The 13158-nt window shown below is 52.6% G+C and overlaps 1 protein-coding gene across 4 annotated transcripts in view; it reads right to left on the minus strand.

Moving 5' to 3' along the window:
• Positions 1-13158, minus strand: part of SGSM1 (small G protein signaling modulator 1) — a 76521-nt gene that overhangs the window by 19713 nt on the left and 43650 nt on the right. Inside the window, exons 4-13 of one of the 4 annotated variants that reach the window (XM_034791390.1) lie at positions 12506-12668; positions 10950-11102; positions 10219-10286; positions 9427-9572; positions 8782-8913; positions 6839-6963; positions 5340-5402; positions 3139-3206; positions 1419-1579; positions 127-256 (exon numbers count right to left, since the gene is read on the minus strand). In XM_034791390.1, the coding sequence (XP_034647281.1) occupies positions 127-256; positions 1419-1579; positions 3139-3206; positions 5340-5402; positions 6839-6963; positions 8782-8913; positions 9427-9572; positions 10219-10286; positions 10950-11102; positions 12506-12668 (1209 nt within the window). Of the gene's footprint in view, positions 1-126; positions 257-1418; positions 1583-3138; positions 3207-5339; positions 5403-6838; positions 6964-8781; positions 8914-9426; positions 9573-10218; positions 10287-10949; positions 11103-12505; positions 12669-13158 lie in introns of all 4 variants that reach the window. The other 3 variants (XM_034791389.1, XM_034791392.1, XM_034791391.1) reach the window with 3 other exon arrangements.

A 13158-nucleotide genomic window follows, 5' to 3' on the forward strand; every position in this document is an offset into this window, starting at 1 on the left:
AGCCAAACCCTGTCTTGGAAAGGTTTTCAGCAGGGACTTGTGCTGTGCATTTCCAGCAGTGCTGGCATCGGGCTATTCCCACTCCAGCAACAAGCCACGCTGCATGTCATTACTGAGTGCACCTACCAAACTCTGACTGCGTGCCGGGGTAGATTATCCGGAAAACGTAGTCCGTGGCTTCATCATCTTCCTTATCAGATGCCGACTCGGAAGAGCCCTGGGGACTTCGCTTTCTCAGCTTTGGAAACACCTTCCCCTACGTAAATAAGAACTCCTGTTTACAAAGCCAGGCTATGTGTTTACATTTAGGGCAACCTCAAATGCCACTTTGCCACTGAAAAGGTTGTCTAATGCAAGAACACACATGCCCTCCCGCTGACCTAGGAGTTCACACATCCGCAGCACTCGCTTGGCTGGAAGACCCCCGTGCTTTTGATTACATTCCCACAGAGAGAAAAGTTTACCCCCGAGGTAGGAGCTATGATACGAGCTTGTACCAGAGTCTCTGAAACAGCAGAGCCCCGGCCACCATAACTTGCATACAGAGATGGGGTTCATAGAGCCTGCAGATCCCAACATGCAGCGTGGCCAGACTCCTCGCTCGAGACAGGGCATCGCATGCGAAGACCAATTGCTAGGTCTGTTGTAGGGCGTCAATATACCCGTGTGTTAAGGTAAGAGCATCTGCGACCTGCTTTATGTTATGCAAGTTAGATGTGACCCTCCGGCTGCAGGAAAACTGCCCAGTGGCATCAGACAACAGGCAGAGCCTGGTCACTCCCATCTTACGTGAATTTACTAAGTAAGGGGGAAACACACCCCTGTCCAGAAGGGCCGCTCAAGGTAGCACAAGTTCCACTTCGGACCCAGGCCTGCTGCTGGCCTTCTGGTCCAGGGGTGCATTTTACCCAGGTACTGACAACTGCATAGATAGGAGTCTTGGCCTGAAATAAAGTGACACCTATTGTATTCAGCAAGCTCCTGTGGGGACGGCTCTTTCTTGGTGGCTGTGGTTGCTGGACAATGTGTGAGCTCGGGTGTTTTCCTGCACTGCAGTTAGCCCGCACTGTGGCCCAGGAATATGTGTCCATTAGCAGGGTACATTTATAAAGGGGACGCACTGAGATATAAGGTTTCATTTTTCGTAGGCTACAGGTTCCCCTCTACTGCATGGCCTTCCTTTCTACAGGGGGTGCAGATCACGTCACCACCCGCAACTCCTGTCCAGTGCTGGGCTTCTAGTGTGCTTGGCTCCAGAGGTATTCACACCCTGGGATTTTTCAACTGTAGCTGCCACTAAGTCCGGGCAGGTACCACTCTGCCGCACCAGCACCAGCCAGGAGCCCACGTCGGCGAGGGGTGAGAGCACAGTTACTGAGCCTTTGCATTCCAACCCACACTTCAGCCAAGGTTCCTACCTTCCCCCTCTGTGACCAAAGAGGTGGGTCCAGCTGTCCATGAGGGAGGAGACCATTTTCTAGGCAGGACAGAAACTGAAGCAGGTGCCCTCCTTTGGGGAACCTGAGCGGAGGCCTCTGAATTCCATCCTGACTCACCAAAACTACTGTCCCACCGCTGTCTACTATTAGCAACAGGAACGAAAGCAGAGAAGATACACAACACAGAAGTTAGGGAAACAGGTGCCAGGGGTAACCCTACCCATGTGAAACTCCAGGGCACAGCACAGTGGAGCCATCCAGAGACGCTTCCAGGGGAGAAATAAATACAGAACGTGTACATGCAGCTCCAGCCCACGAATTATCGGAACTTTCCTCCCACAGGTGGGAATCCATCCCAGGCAGGAGGCCTAGGCACCACTGGAGCCCCACGTAAACTCATAGGCTCTGCACTAGGGGGAAATTCACCCCTATTGAACGCGTGGAAAACTGCCTGCAACCACAAACGCAGTGGGGCTGGTGTGCGTATTACTGCACCTACAGGGGTCAGTAGGGATGGTTAATGACAAATCAGCTGAGCCGAGATTAACACGGATTCAGACAAAATTCCAGCCGTGCAGGCCTGGGATTTGCAATTATAAACTTGGCCTGAAATGCTAGCAGTGAGTTTGTTTCTGTTCCCCTGCGTAGGTCTCTGTCCCTAATGAACGTAATGCAGCGATTCTGCAGGAAACGTGATCTCTAGCAGGAGAGCGCTATTGCTGTTAGCACTAGGGCTGTTAGTATGATGATGACTGTTGCTGTTTCATGGCCACCATGTGGAGTGCTGTATCAAACAGGTGAGACAAGCACAGACCAGCCAATCACACCTCTCAGCAATGACAGACCAAAGGAGTCTCCTAACACAGTCGGCCCAGGTTGCGTTCACTTGAGAAGAGGAAGGGAACCTTCTCACACAATATACATTTCTAGAGAAGGTCTTAAAGCACTTTACTGATTAAATATAAAAGGCACCACTGTAATGCAGCCACCTGTACGGTGGACAGCGGCAGCCAACTGGTTTACTGCACCCTGAACAACAGGGATTAGAGGGCAACTTTTGCCACTGGGGCAGAAAACGTATTTACATTTGTTATGATAGTGCTTGGCAGCCCCAACTGGGCTTGGGACCCGGTTGTGCTGCGCACTGGGGAGACAGTGTAAGGACAGGCTCTGCCCCAAGGCCTGCACATTCTGAAGAGACGGGACACAAAGGGAATATTGTTACTCACATTTCACAGATGAGAACTGGAGCCCAGAGAGACTGAATGACGCCCAGGGAGGCTATGGCAGAGCCAGGAACAGAACCCAGGTCTCCCGCGTCCCAGCCCATTGCCTTAACCACCAGGGCTCTTCCCTCTCTAGTTACACTAGGCCCAGGGGTCCAATCCCGGAACCCCCTTCACAAAGTGCCAGAGAGTCGTTGCTGCCCAGCCCAGCCGGCAGGCCCTGCTTTTAAGGTCCCCCCTGGAGGAGCCCAGTAAGAGCAATTGCACAGAGCTCAGTTCATCTACCTTGGGAGCGTGAAGGAGCGACTCAAGCAAGCTGGGATTTGAACCAGTGATTCCACAGAAACTAGGTATTTCAAGACTCGTCCCGGGCGCTCTCTGCCATCATCACATTCTCCAGGTACCTGCTGCAGCCCTCTGCGAGCAGATGGCACAAGCTGCCCTGGAGAGAAAGCAATGCCCGCCTCCCTTACCCTGCTGGTGACAGTGCAGGTAGACGATCTCCTCGAGGCGAATGGTCATGGCATAGTCCCAGTACACACTGGAAGGAAAGAGGAGAGAGGCCCCGGTCACTCAGCAGAGTCCTACGCCCCACAGGCTTTCAACCGCCAGAGAAGCCCCTCCAGCCATGCAACTCGACAGCACCTTCAAAGCCATCCGATGGCAAGAGTCCGGGCCCAGTCTTCCGTGGGGGTAAAGGGCACAGACCCAGGGGAAGCTGACTGAGGATCTTGCCCTGCGGATCACCAGAACCCCCCTGACCCAGCCGGGAGCTATGGAGGGACATGGGGGATGTGAGCAACAGCAAGGCGCCTGCCGTGGGAACAGCTGGGGGCAGTGGGAACGTCCCTGCAGAAATGCCTTGGGCCACTTCTCTCTGGGCTTCCTAAGTAGTTCAACAAGACTGAGCTGTGTTAAACCCGGGTCTGCTAAACTTACTGCTGCCTCAGCATCCTTCCCTGTACATGGTCGCACGCATCAACCATGTGTGCGGGGAACGCGCACTGCACTGTCGGGAGCCCTGCACAGACCCTCTCTCTGAAGCGAGCCACCCCATACTGCGAAACGAGTAGCAGTGTGCTAGCCAGTGCATGTAGGTTACGCCCCCCATATTGATAGGTATTATGGGCATGGAATTAGTGGGGGGGCCGAATGGGGGGGGAGTAATCATGCTAAATTGTACTCAGCGTCTTCTTGCTCCCTTATGCTAAGGCATATATCCCATGATGCATTGGGGCACAGAGCTCAGCCCTTGGCCTAGGCAAATAGAAAAACTGTCCCGAGCTAGATGGACACGCGCTATGAAACAAAGGTCCAACGTGGTATCATGGAAGCTGCATGAATCCTTTGCGTTCGGGTGTGGCTCCAGGCCCCCTGACGTTTGGAATTGAATATCAGATGGGAAAGTACACAGAGGCATCCAGGATAAAGCTGGCACAAGCTGGCCAGTTCAACCTCAAGTGCTGTGACCAGTGTAGACAGCCACGCTACCCCAGACGGCAGCACCCCTTCTGCGTAAGGCAGACGGAACACCCCGGGTGAATTTGCCTCCTGGGAAGGAATGGTGCTGTATTAACTCTTTCCTGTACTGTGCTCCTTTGTCTTCAGACAATACATGTGGCTGAGCTTGGGTATTTGGCCTCTTGAATATTTTCAAGAGCGAACCGCGAGGTCATCAAACCGTCGGCTGCCCCTTTTCATCAACAGGCCAAAGGAGCTGAGAACGGGGAGGAAGGAAAATGGTTTCTCAGATTTACACTCTCGTTGTTCTTAGCGGCAGAACCCCCCAGTCACACCAGACACGTCATGGAGGACACAGCTTGACAAAGCCTGAACGCTGCTTTCTGCCAGCTGGCCGGTTTGAATTTGGCTCTTAAGCAGAGGAAGCCAAAATCCAACTCCCGCCCAAGCCGGAGCAGAACGTTCCTCCTCTGACCCCTGAAACCTCCTGTCCCCTCTGCTGGGGAAGCTTCGCCTCCACACCAGGGTGCGGGGGGAGGAGAAGAACGAAGCCAGTGCGCTTACATCCCAATTAAGCCTAATAGGATCTGAGAAGTGTCCGGGCCCCTGCTGGCCGTCTGTGGAGGGAAACTTTCACTGGGCTGCTGAGCTCCTGGGCTCACCCCAGGGGCCTCGGTGCTTCCTGTGCTGCTGGGTTCTCCTTTTACTTCCGTAATGACACTTCTGGAAAGTGGCTGAACAATTTTTCATTTTAAATTTCCTTCACTGTTGCTTTTAAGGAAAAAACAGAACGAATGTCAAGTCGAGTCCTGCAGGCCACAGCCCTCAGCCTGATCCGAGGGGAGCAGGGTCGGGGAACAGCTGATTGACAGGGCAGGGCCTGGCACAGAGATCACAAGAGGAAATGGACATGGAATAAAAAAAAAAAATCCCTGTAATGGATCCATCAAAGAAACGTTTCATTTTCTTCTCTCAAAGACAATGCCTCAGAGAAGGCAGTTTCATTTCCAGGGAGGACCTGGTACAGGATGAAATCTCTATCCAGTTCTTTAAGTTAAGGTCCAGGTTTTCAGCAGCAATAGCTGTCATTTAGAAAAGCTGTGCTTAAAAAAGTGTAGGCATTACAGCCACCCTGTGAAAGGCCCAGAGAAAGACAAGGGGTGTGGGTGTATGTGTGCAACTGCAAAACCACCCCAGAAGGAGGCATACTTACTTTGTGGTTTGACCTCTCTCTCTCTCTGTCTTGCCTGGACACTGGGAAATTTTAGAAATTAGCCTGAGGACCAAGTCAAGAACTCAGCAAAGCAATACAGAGATGAGAAGAGGATTACAGCAGGGTGCCAGTCATCCCCGCCAGCAGCATAGAGAGACCCCCCCCAAGAGTACACGGGGGAGCGAGTGGAGATGCCAGAAACAAAGCCAGCAAAAAAGAGAGACAAGTATAGAAAACAGACAAAAATGAAAATGAGTTACATGAACAATGATGTTTATCTCAGCCCAGGGGACAATGCTCAGTTATTTCTGCCCCTGGGTTTCCTATACTATTTATTTAGATGATTCTCTGTTATGTTTCAGGAGAACTGATCTACTGCTGGAAGGCACTTGGGAATTCTGTTAATGGTTATTGTTCAATCCAAGCTGTTATGCTTATGTCAATAGCGAGCTGCTGGAAGGAACTTTTCTGAGCGGCTCGAGGCCTGCAAAGGCCTGGCCCAGTTTGTTAACGTTAGTTTGTAAAAGGGAGTGTTGCAGTCAAGAAAAACGTCCCCAACGCACATGGCAGATTCCAATATCCACTTCATCGGGGAATGCTACCCTGAGGGGAGCTCGGAGCCCATGAACGGAGACGTGCCAGAGACTTCCTGGAGTCCACTAGGGACTTTGCTATTGGTTTTCTATGGTGGTGCTCAGATACAACGGGGTGGGCAGCAGGATAAGGTCTAAGAGAGAGAAGGAAGAGCTACCAGTCTCAGAGCCATGTCATCCCCTTGGCCTCAACACACCTCAGCCACTCCTGTGTACACGACCCATTGCCCAGCGTTGTTATTCTGGAAGCTGCTTGCATCTTTTCTCCTTGCACATGGACTTCCCTGTTTATCTGCTCTGTGACTCCCTAGATCCATCAGCAGCATTAACAGCCCCCCAAAAGATACTGTGAAGAGCACACCACGTCTCTCCCTGGGAAATCACTCAGAGGGCAAGAAAGCAAATTGTTCCACACCCTTCAGCATAAACAGCCTCTCCGATTCGACCGGCTGAACGCGGCCCTCAGGAGACGGATTCCTTAGCAACGTCTCCTCTCTGTTCCCACAGCCCCTTCCTGCTCTCTGCCCCCGAAGGCCAATTGCTCTCTCTGTTATTGTTTTCAACTCCTGCATAATTGCTCTGTTCTGCTCAGGTGAGCATTTCCTGAACAGGCTGGGTAAAAACTGGCACTCACCCAAAGCACTGAACTGGATTCCCCAGGAGGTTCAGATAAGGGCTTTTCCCTGTTTACATTATACCTCTCAGAAAGCAAGAGTGAATTCAGACGTCAGCTAAACGTCTGGGACCTGCTCCAAAGCCCACGGAGCTCTGTGGAAGGATCCCCACTGACCGCAACAGTTGTTCCATCAGGCCTTTTAGAAGCACCTAACATAACGTTTTTGCCTTGAATGGTTCATTTCCCTCTTGTTCTCTGGCCAACAGGCTCGTGCATATAGAGCGAATCACCTTTTCTCGTAGTCCAGATCTCCCACAGAACCGTTCATTAGCTGGTTGGGGGTCCATTTCAACGTCATGATGTCTGCAGTCTGATGAAGGGACAAGTACCCCGGGATCGCCTCCATGTCGTCTCTCTTTACAAAGAGAACAGAGACAAATTACATTACTGGCCCGCAAAAACAGCACGGACAACACTGCAAGGGGCTGGCTCTTGGGATCAGCGTGGCTCCAGTCTGCTGAAGTACTGCTTGACCGACCACGCACCCTGGCACAGCTCTGCCCAGCACCCAGGACCGTGCGCACTTCCTGATCCAAGCACCAGGAAGGGGGACGTAAAACTGTTCATGCAGTACTGATCTGCTCGCATGAAACATCACCGCAAACCTGGGCTGGTCGGAGGGCTGGGGGCAGAGCCTCAGTTGGGGAAAACTGTCACAGCTCCAGTGAAGCAGTTTTATCTCACTCCCCTTACACCCAAAAACGGCCAGAAAGGCAGACTGCCGAGCTGGAGGGGACTTTTGTGCTAAAGAAGTGAGCCCCACATCCTGCCCTAGTTCCCTCCCCCAGATCTAGGGCTTAGCAGTCCAGACCCAAGCATGCGCACTAAAATCCCTGCTCCCGGAAGCCACGGCCTTGATCCTCCAAGGGGTTAGGATGGCGTGGAAGGGCAGGGCCCAAACTCCACAGGGTCAGCGCTGCAGAACATAAGGCGAAAAAATCAGAACTGCGGCTCCCACCTCCGAGACCGTCCCCGCAGAGCTGGGTCACAGACTCACAAGCACCGTACCCCCTAGAAAGGGGCACTCCCTTCATTACCATGCTCTGGTGGCGCCACTGGAGGAGCGTCAGTCTCATTAACAGATGGACCCGACGCTTGGCTCTGTTTGCTGGGCTCAGGACAGAAGGACGGGCAGACCGTGACCTCTCTCCTCTCCTGGCTCTCACCATTAATGCTCCGTGACAGGCCTTCAGAAGTTAGCAGTGAACGTTCCTCAAGCTAGCCTGGCAAAAGCCTGATCTCTAGTCACGCAGCTCAGGGTTTATCTTCTCCTTCCCTTGGGAGCCGTTCTCAACACAGCCCTCTCTGCCTGCATCCGGCTCCGAGCTGTGGGGCCCAGTGCAAAAGCGGAGCTCCCCCACAGGAACGCAGGGTGAGGAAGGATGGCAGAGACACGCTACCCAGCTCTGCAAAGTTGTAGGGCTTGCACCAGGAAAGGGCCCAACTTATCCAAGCGGGTCCCCCACAGTCACCTCTCACCCTGGGCTTGCCATGCCTCTTCTAGCCCAACCCCCCACTTTCGGTATAGGCTGTCAGCTGTGCAGTGTGAACTCCGGGCTCCAGCTGCAGCCACTGGATTGCTCCACTGCAGCACCCCCCGTGTTCCCCCCATGCGTAGCCAATCTGCTGTGCAAGGACACGCACCGACCACAGTGCTGGGGAAGGAATGGAGACAGCTCGTCGGGCCTGCGTGCCTCTGGGCGAAGAAAAAGGGGACCAGTTCCTAGTCAAAGGAAAGCAGAAGTCCCCCCGCTTCTAGCAGGAGGATCCCCATCTCCTTAGCTTTGAGAAATGGAGCTCAGCTATTTCAGTTCCCGAATTATGCACTTGTCTGTCACCCTTTCTCCCAGCCTGGGGCCGGGCTGGATAAAAAGAACAGAGCAGTGTTTTTAAGTACAGATTTGCAGTCACAGAAAGGTCTTGGATTCCTTTATCCACTAGCTGTAGCAGTACAAGGGTTATGCCCCTTCTGGGATGCCTGCCTCAATGTGGCAACACACACACACACACTCTCTCTCTCTCTCTCTCTCTTTTCAGCAGGTCTGATGTTCCAGCTAGCAAAGACGGGGGTGACACCCACTAGCCAGTACAACCAGGAGGGCAACTTGGCGTTAAAGCAGCCGTGTCCTACGTTTCACCTGCTTCAACCTTTCCTGGCACACAGGCTACTTACCGGCTGCACCAGGACGTTGTTTTTGCCGTAGAGTAGCGTGGCTCTGGAATTCTGATGCAAAGACTCCACATAGTCTCTGGCAGACAGTGACGGCCGGTCGTCCATGCTGCCACTCGAATGCCTTTTCTGAATCTAGAAGGGACCGGCACAGGACAGCTCTGTGAGCTGATTTCACCGCCTCCTGCCCCAGGAGAGCCCAGCATGCAGAAGGGTTTCAGGCCCACCACAGCAAGAAGGGTCACTCTCTTTTCTTTGTCTTTTTCGCCCTCTAGGTCACCAGTCTGACACTAGCCAAGGTCAGCCCTGAACCCATGGTATGCCCAGGGCTGCAATTCATTTGCATGAAATGCAGCAGACTGCAGCTGCCTTCATTTTTAATTTGGAGTTGCCCCCCCGAGAGATCTCCGAACGCAGTGCTCCATCTTGCTCCAAGCAGCCAGTAGCCTCCATGGGCTGCGTTTTGGATCCTGCTGGAAGGAGCCTGTTGTTGCAATGATTAATTTACACTTCTCCAGCCTCTCTCATTTGCAGAGCTCAGTGCACTTTGCAAGCCAACTAGAGAAGCTTCAATACCTGTCTCTCCCCCCCCACCACAACGGGAGCCAAGTGAGACGCAATCCACCCCAGCTGTCCGCCAACACTCACACAGAGAGCAGGGCGCTTAGTGGGAGAGTCCTGGCGACAGTGTGAGCTGTGAATGCGATGCCTCTGAACGAGTTCGTCGGCGGAGGGGTCAGTCCAGAAGTGATCCGCCGTCTTCATCTTGGTGTACTCCAGGGCGCAAGGCCCCACTGCACAGGGGGGAGATTTAAAGACCAAGCAAAGGGCAGAATCATCGGGCAACATTCTCCCTCTTGGATCCTCACAGTGAACGCCTCAACTCCGACATTTTGGGAACAGAGAAGGTGCATCCCAGGAACCCGAATGTGACTCCAAGAGACACAGCTCAATTCCTGGCCTGCTCCAGGGGCCGTGCAGCGGTGTTCTGGCCGTTGCTCAGGCTGGGTTATAAGGTGACTAACCAGCTGTACAGGATACTATCTCGTATAATGTGTGTAACCCCAAGAATAAATCCACAGCTCTGAGCGTGGGAAGCCGTGCTTAGGTTACAGCATTCCTTCCAAGTCTTCATTTGAAAATGGTACTTGGGCACATGGAAGATATATTAATGGTCAACACCTCAATAGCTAAGAGAACCAATGGCAGCAGCTATCCAGCATATGCCATTGGTGGCCAGTCGGCAATTATTTCGAGTACGCTAAGAGTTCTTTTTAAATGTACTCACGTAATTCCATCTGCCCACCCCAGCTGCGGCAAGACCCATTAAAAGTCTGTCGAGTTCTCATGAAAAGATGGTATTGCGAGTAGGCAAGAGGGGGAGAGGGGGGTGTCTGCCTGCAAAGTCAGCTCTGAGAGTAGGTTAAAAGATAAAGTTACCCAATAAGGAAGCAAGAATTGGTCCATCTACGGGATCCATCAGGAGAGCTTCTTTCTCATAGTATTTACTAGAAGCAAAGAAAAAAAACCATGTTGCTGGCATATGTTCTAAAGACAGACAGGGCTGTTTTAGCCATAAATTGCCCTATTCTTTCTGCTCCTCTGTGTGCTGCCTGCATCTTTGTGCATCCGCTATTGCTGATGAGAAAGGACAGCAGGTCGTTCTCCCCCTCCAGAGTTAGGCAACCCTCCTCCAGCCTCCATCTCCATCTGACACAATCTGTACCCGCCCTCTGCCTGGCCCAAACTAAAACATTAGGAGCCCCAATGCTCAGGGTCTCTAGGGTGGGCAATGCCCAGGCAGAGCCTGGCCCCTGGCGTTCTCTCGCTGACAGCAGGACTTAAAGACTAAATGAATCCTGCTGGCCTAGTACTAAACCCCTCTATTTCAGCAAGTGTGTGGGGGAGGTCACTGAGTCACAACCCTTGACTACCCCATTAAGAACAGGGTCTGAATTGCAGATCCTGGGCCATGGCTGAGCTGAAAGAGAGAAAAAAAATATTGCTTTGTGCTGGTCCTATGGTGCCTTCTGATCAGCGAGGCACAGGAAAGTGAAGCCAGCAATACTGCCAGCCCCGCCCAGCCCAGCTCAGCCCAGGGACGTTGGCTTTACGGCGGGCACGGCTGGGGAGCAGCTAAAAGGAAACAGCTGGCCCACACCAGCACTCACCTGCTGTTTTCTACCAGGTAATGCACGATTTTATCCAGGACCTTTTCGAAGAGGGCTGTGCGGATCCAGAGGTGCTTGATGGCCTGGGGAGACAGGTTCGGCAGCTTCTGCACTTTGCGCACGTTCTCCTGGATGCCTTGTACCTGGTTTCGTCTTCAGAGACACAAGGCAGAATACAGCATTGCAGACTTCCCTTCCAAACCAGAGCAGCGTGCTGAGCCATGGGGCAATGGGCTCCCTGCTCCACCACTAGTGCAGGGCTGGCCCACCTGCCCTGCCCCGCCCCGCCCCCATGGGCAGCTAACACCTGGCAGGTTGGCTGCCTGGTGTTGGCTGCCTGGTGGGGAAAGCCCATGGGAAAGTCCACGTGTGCTAGGGACCATCACTTGGTGACAGATCCCTGCAGCTGGTCCTTGTGCTCTTCTCGCTTCTCCTTTCCAGGGAGCCTGGGTCAGAGTTTTTAGACGTGACCTTGTTAAATTAAATGACCAGTTATAAAGAAATGGAACTGAGACAATACAAGGGCACCCCAAGAACAGCTGCTGACTTAGACCCCGATTCAGCAAAGCACTGAACAGGCTTGGAAGGTTTCGATTTGTATCGGTCCGTGTCGGCAAACATCAATTTCACTGTACACACAAACCAATGAAAAACTATTTCCATCAGTAATCAGCAACATTTACGGAGAGGCAAAGAAAGAAAAATGCTGTTTGAGAACTTCTTAGAGTTTGATTTAAGAACATAAGTACGGCCATACCAGGCCATCCCAGGTCAGACCAATGGTCCATCTAGCCCAGTACTCTGTCTTCTGACTGTGGCTATTAACTTTGCAATGTGATGTTGACATTTGTGTTTCAATGGTTATAAAGCTTTAACTTTACGAATCTTAATGTATATGGTCATTAAATGATTATTGTCTATTCCCCCCACCAACTTCCCACAACCAGGAAAATGTAAATTGATAAGAATAGAAAAATGCTTTAAAATAACATTGCTATTATCCACTGAAATAATAAAATAAATACAAATCAAACTGTGCCAAGCCTGCACGTAAGCAAGTCCAGTCGAGCACCCACACGCCACAGGTCTCCAAGCTCCATTTTTGAAGGCGACTCCGACACTTTGGGGCCTACGTCTCATTGAGAGGCTCTAGGATTTGGGCCTAAGTGCTTTGAACACAATCTTTGTAAATCCTTCATGACCAGCTTCTGGGGAATGTTTCTGGTTTTTGTCGCCACTGAGGCTCCAGAAAGCAGATGCCCTCTTTACAGCCCGGGCACTGTACCTCCAGCCTGGTCCCCAGCTCCTCCACCAGGGCCAGGATTCTCAAACACGGGGACCTCCCGTTAGTGGCCTGACTGTCAGAGGTGCCCTGCACCTCCAACCCCCACTGGCCTCAGCACCTCTGAAAACCGGGCTCTTGTGAAGATGCCAAAGCAGAGATGTTGGTGGCTAACTCTGGGCCCCCAGGTTTGAATATCGTGGCCCAAGTCTCCACCCAGCACAGGTGCAACCAGGCAGCACCCAAGGCGCTGAGGCAATGGCAAAAGCCTTACGTGTTCTCGATGAGCTGTTCCAGATCTTGGACCTTTCTAGAAAGATCTTCTGCCGGAGGGAAGCTCTTGCCCACCTTCATGAACAGGGCTGCGATCTTGTTACTGCGCAAGAACCCGGCTGCTCTCCGCTTTAGGCTGTGCAGGACGCAGGCTTCCACGGCAGCTGCAACAAAGCCAGAGGGTTACCCAGCCCATCGAAAGCCCCCCAAACTTCCTCCCCAGGAAACTAACTGGCCCGTAACTCGTTGCTTCGGATGTTTCCTGCAGCATCCGTGGTCTCGCCCTACAGGCAGAAACCTTCCCTGAAAATGAATCCGACTCTCACATTCTGTCCCGCCTAAATAAAGGAAAGATCCAAAGACATGCACGTCTGGCACAGCAGCAGGGACAATCTGGTGGCTATGCCTGCAAACACACCCATTTAAAGAGAACGTATGGGACTTGTGCTGAAGTGAGAATCTGCAGACTTCCTGCCTCAGTGCCGGGAGATGGATGAGACCAGTGGTTCTCAAAGCCGGTGCGCCGCTTGTTCAGGGAAAGCCCCTGGCGGGCTGGGCCGGTTTGTTTACCTGCCGTGTCTGCAGGTTCGGCCGATCGCGGCTCCCACTGGCCGCGGTTCGCCGCTCCAGGCCAACGAGGGCGGCGGGAAGTGG

The sequence above is a fragment of the Trachemys scripta genome, chromosome 15 (genome assembly GCF_013100865.1).
Source record: "Trachemys scripta elegans isolate TJP31775 chromosome 15, CAS_Tse_1.0, whole genome shotgun sequence".
Classification (NCBI taxonomy): domain Eukaryota; kingdom Metazoa; phylum Chordata; order Testudines; family Emydidae; genus Trachemys; species Trachemys scripta.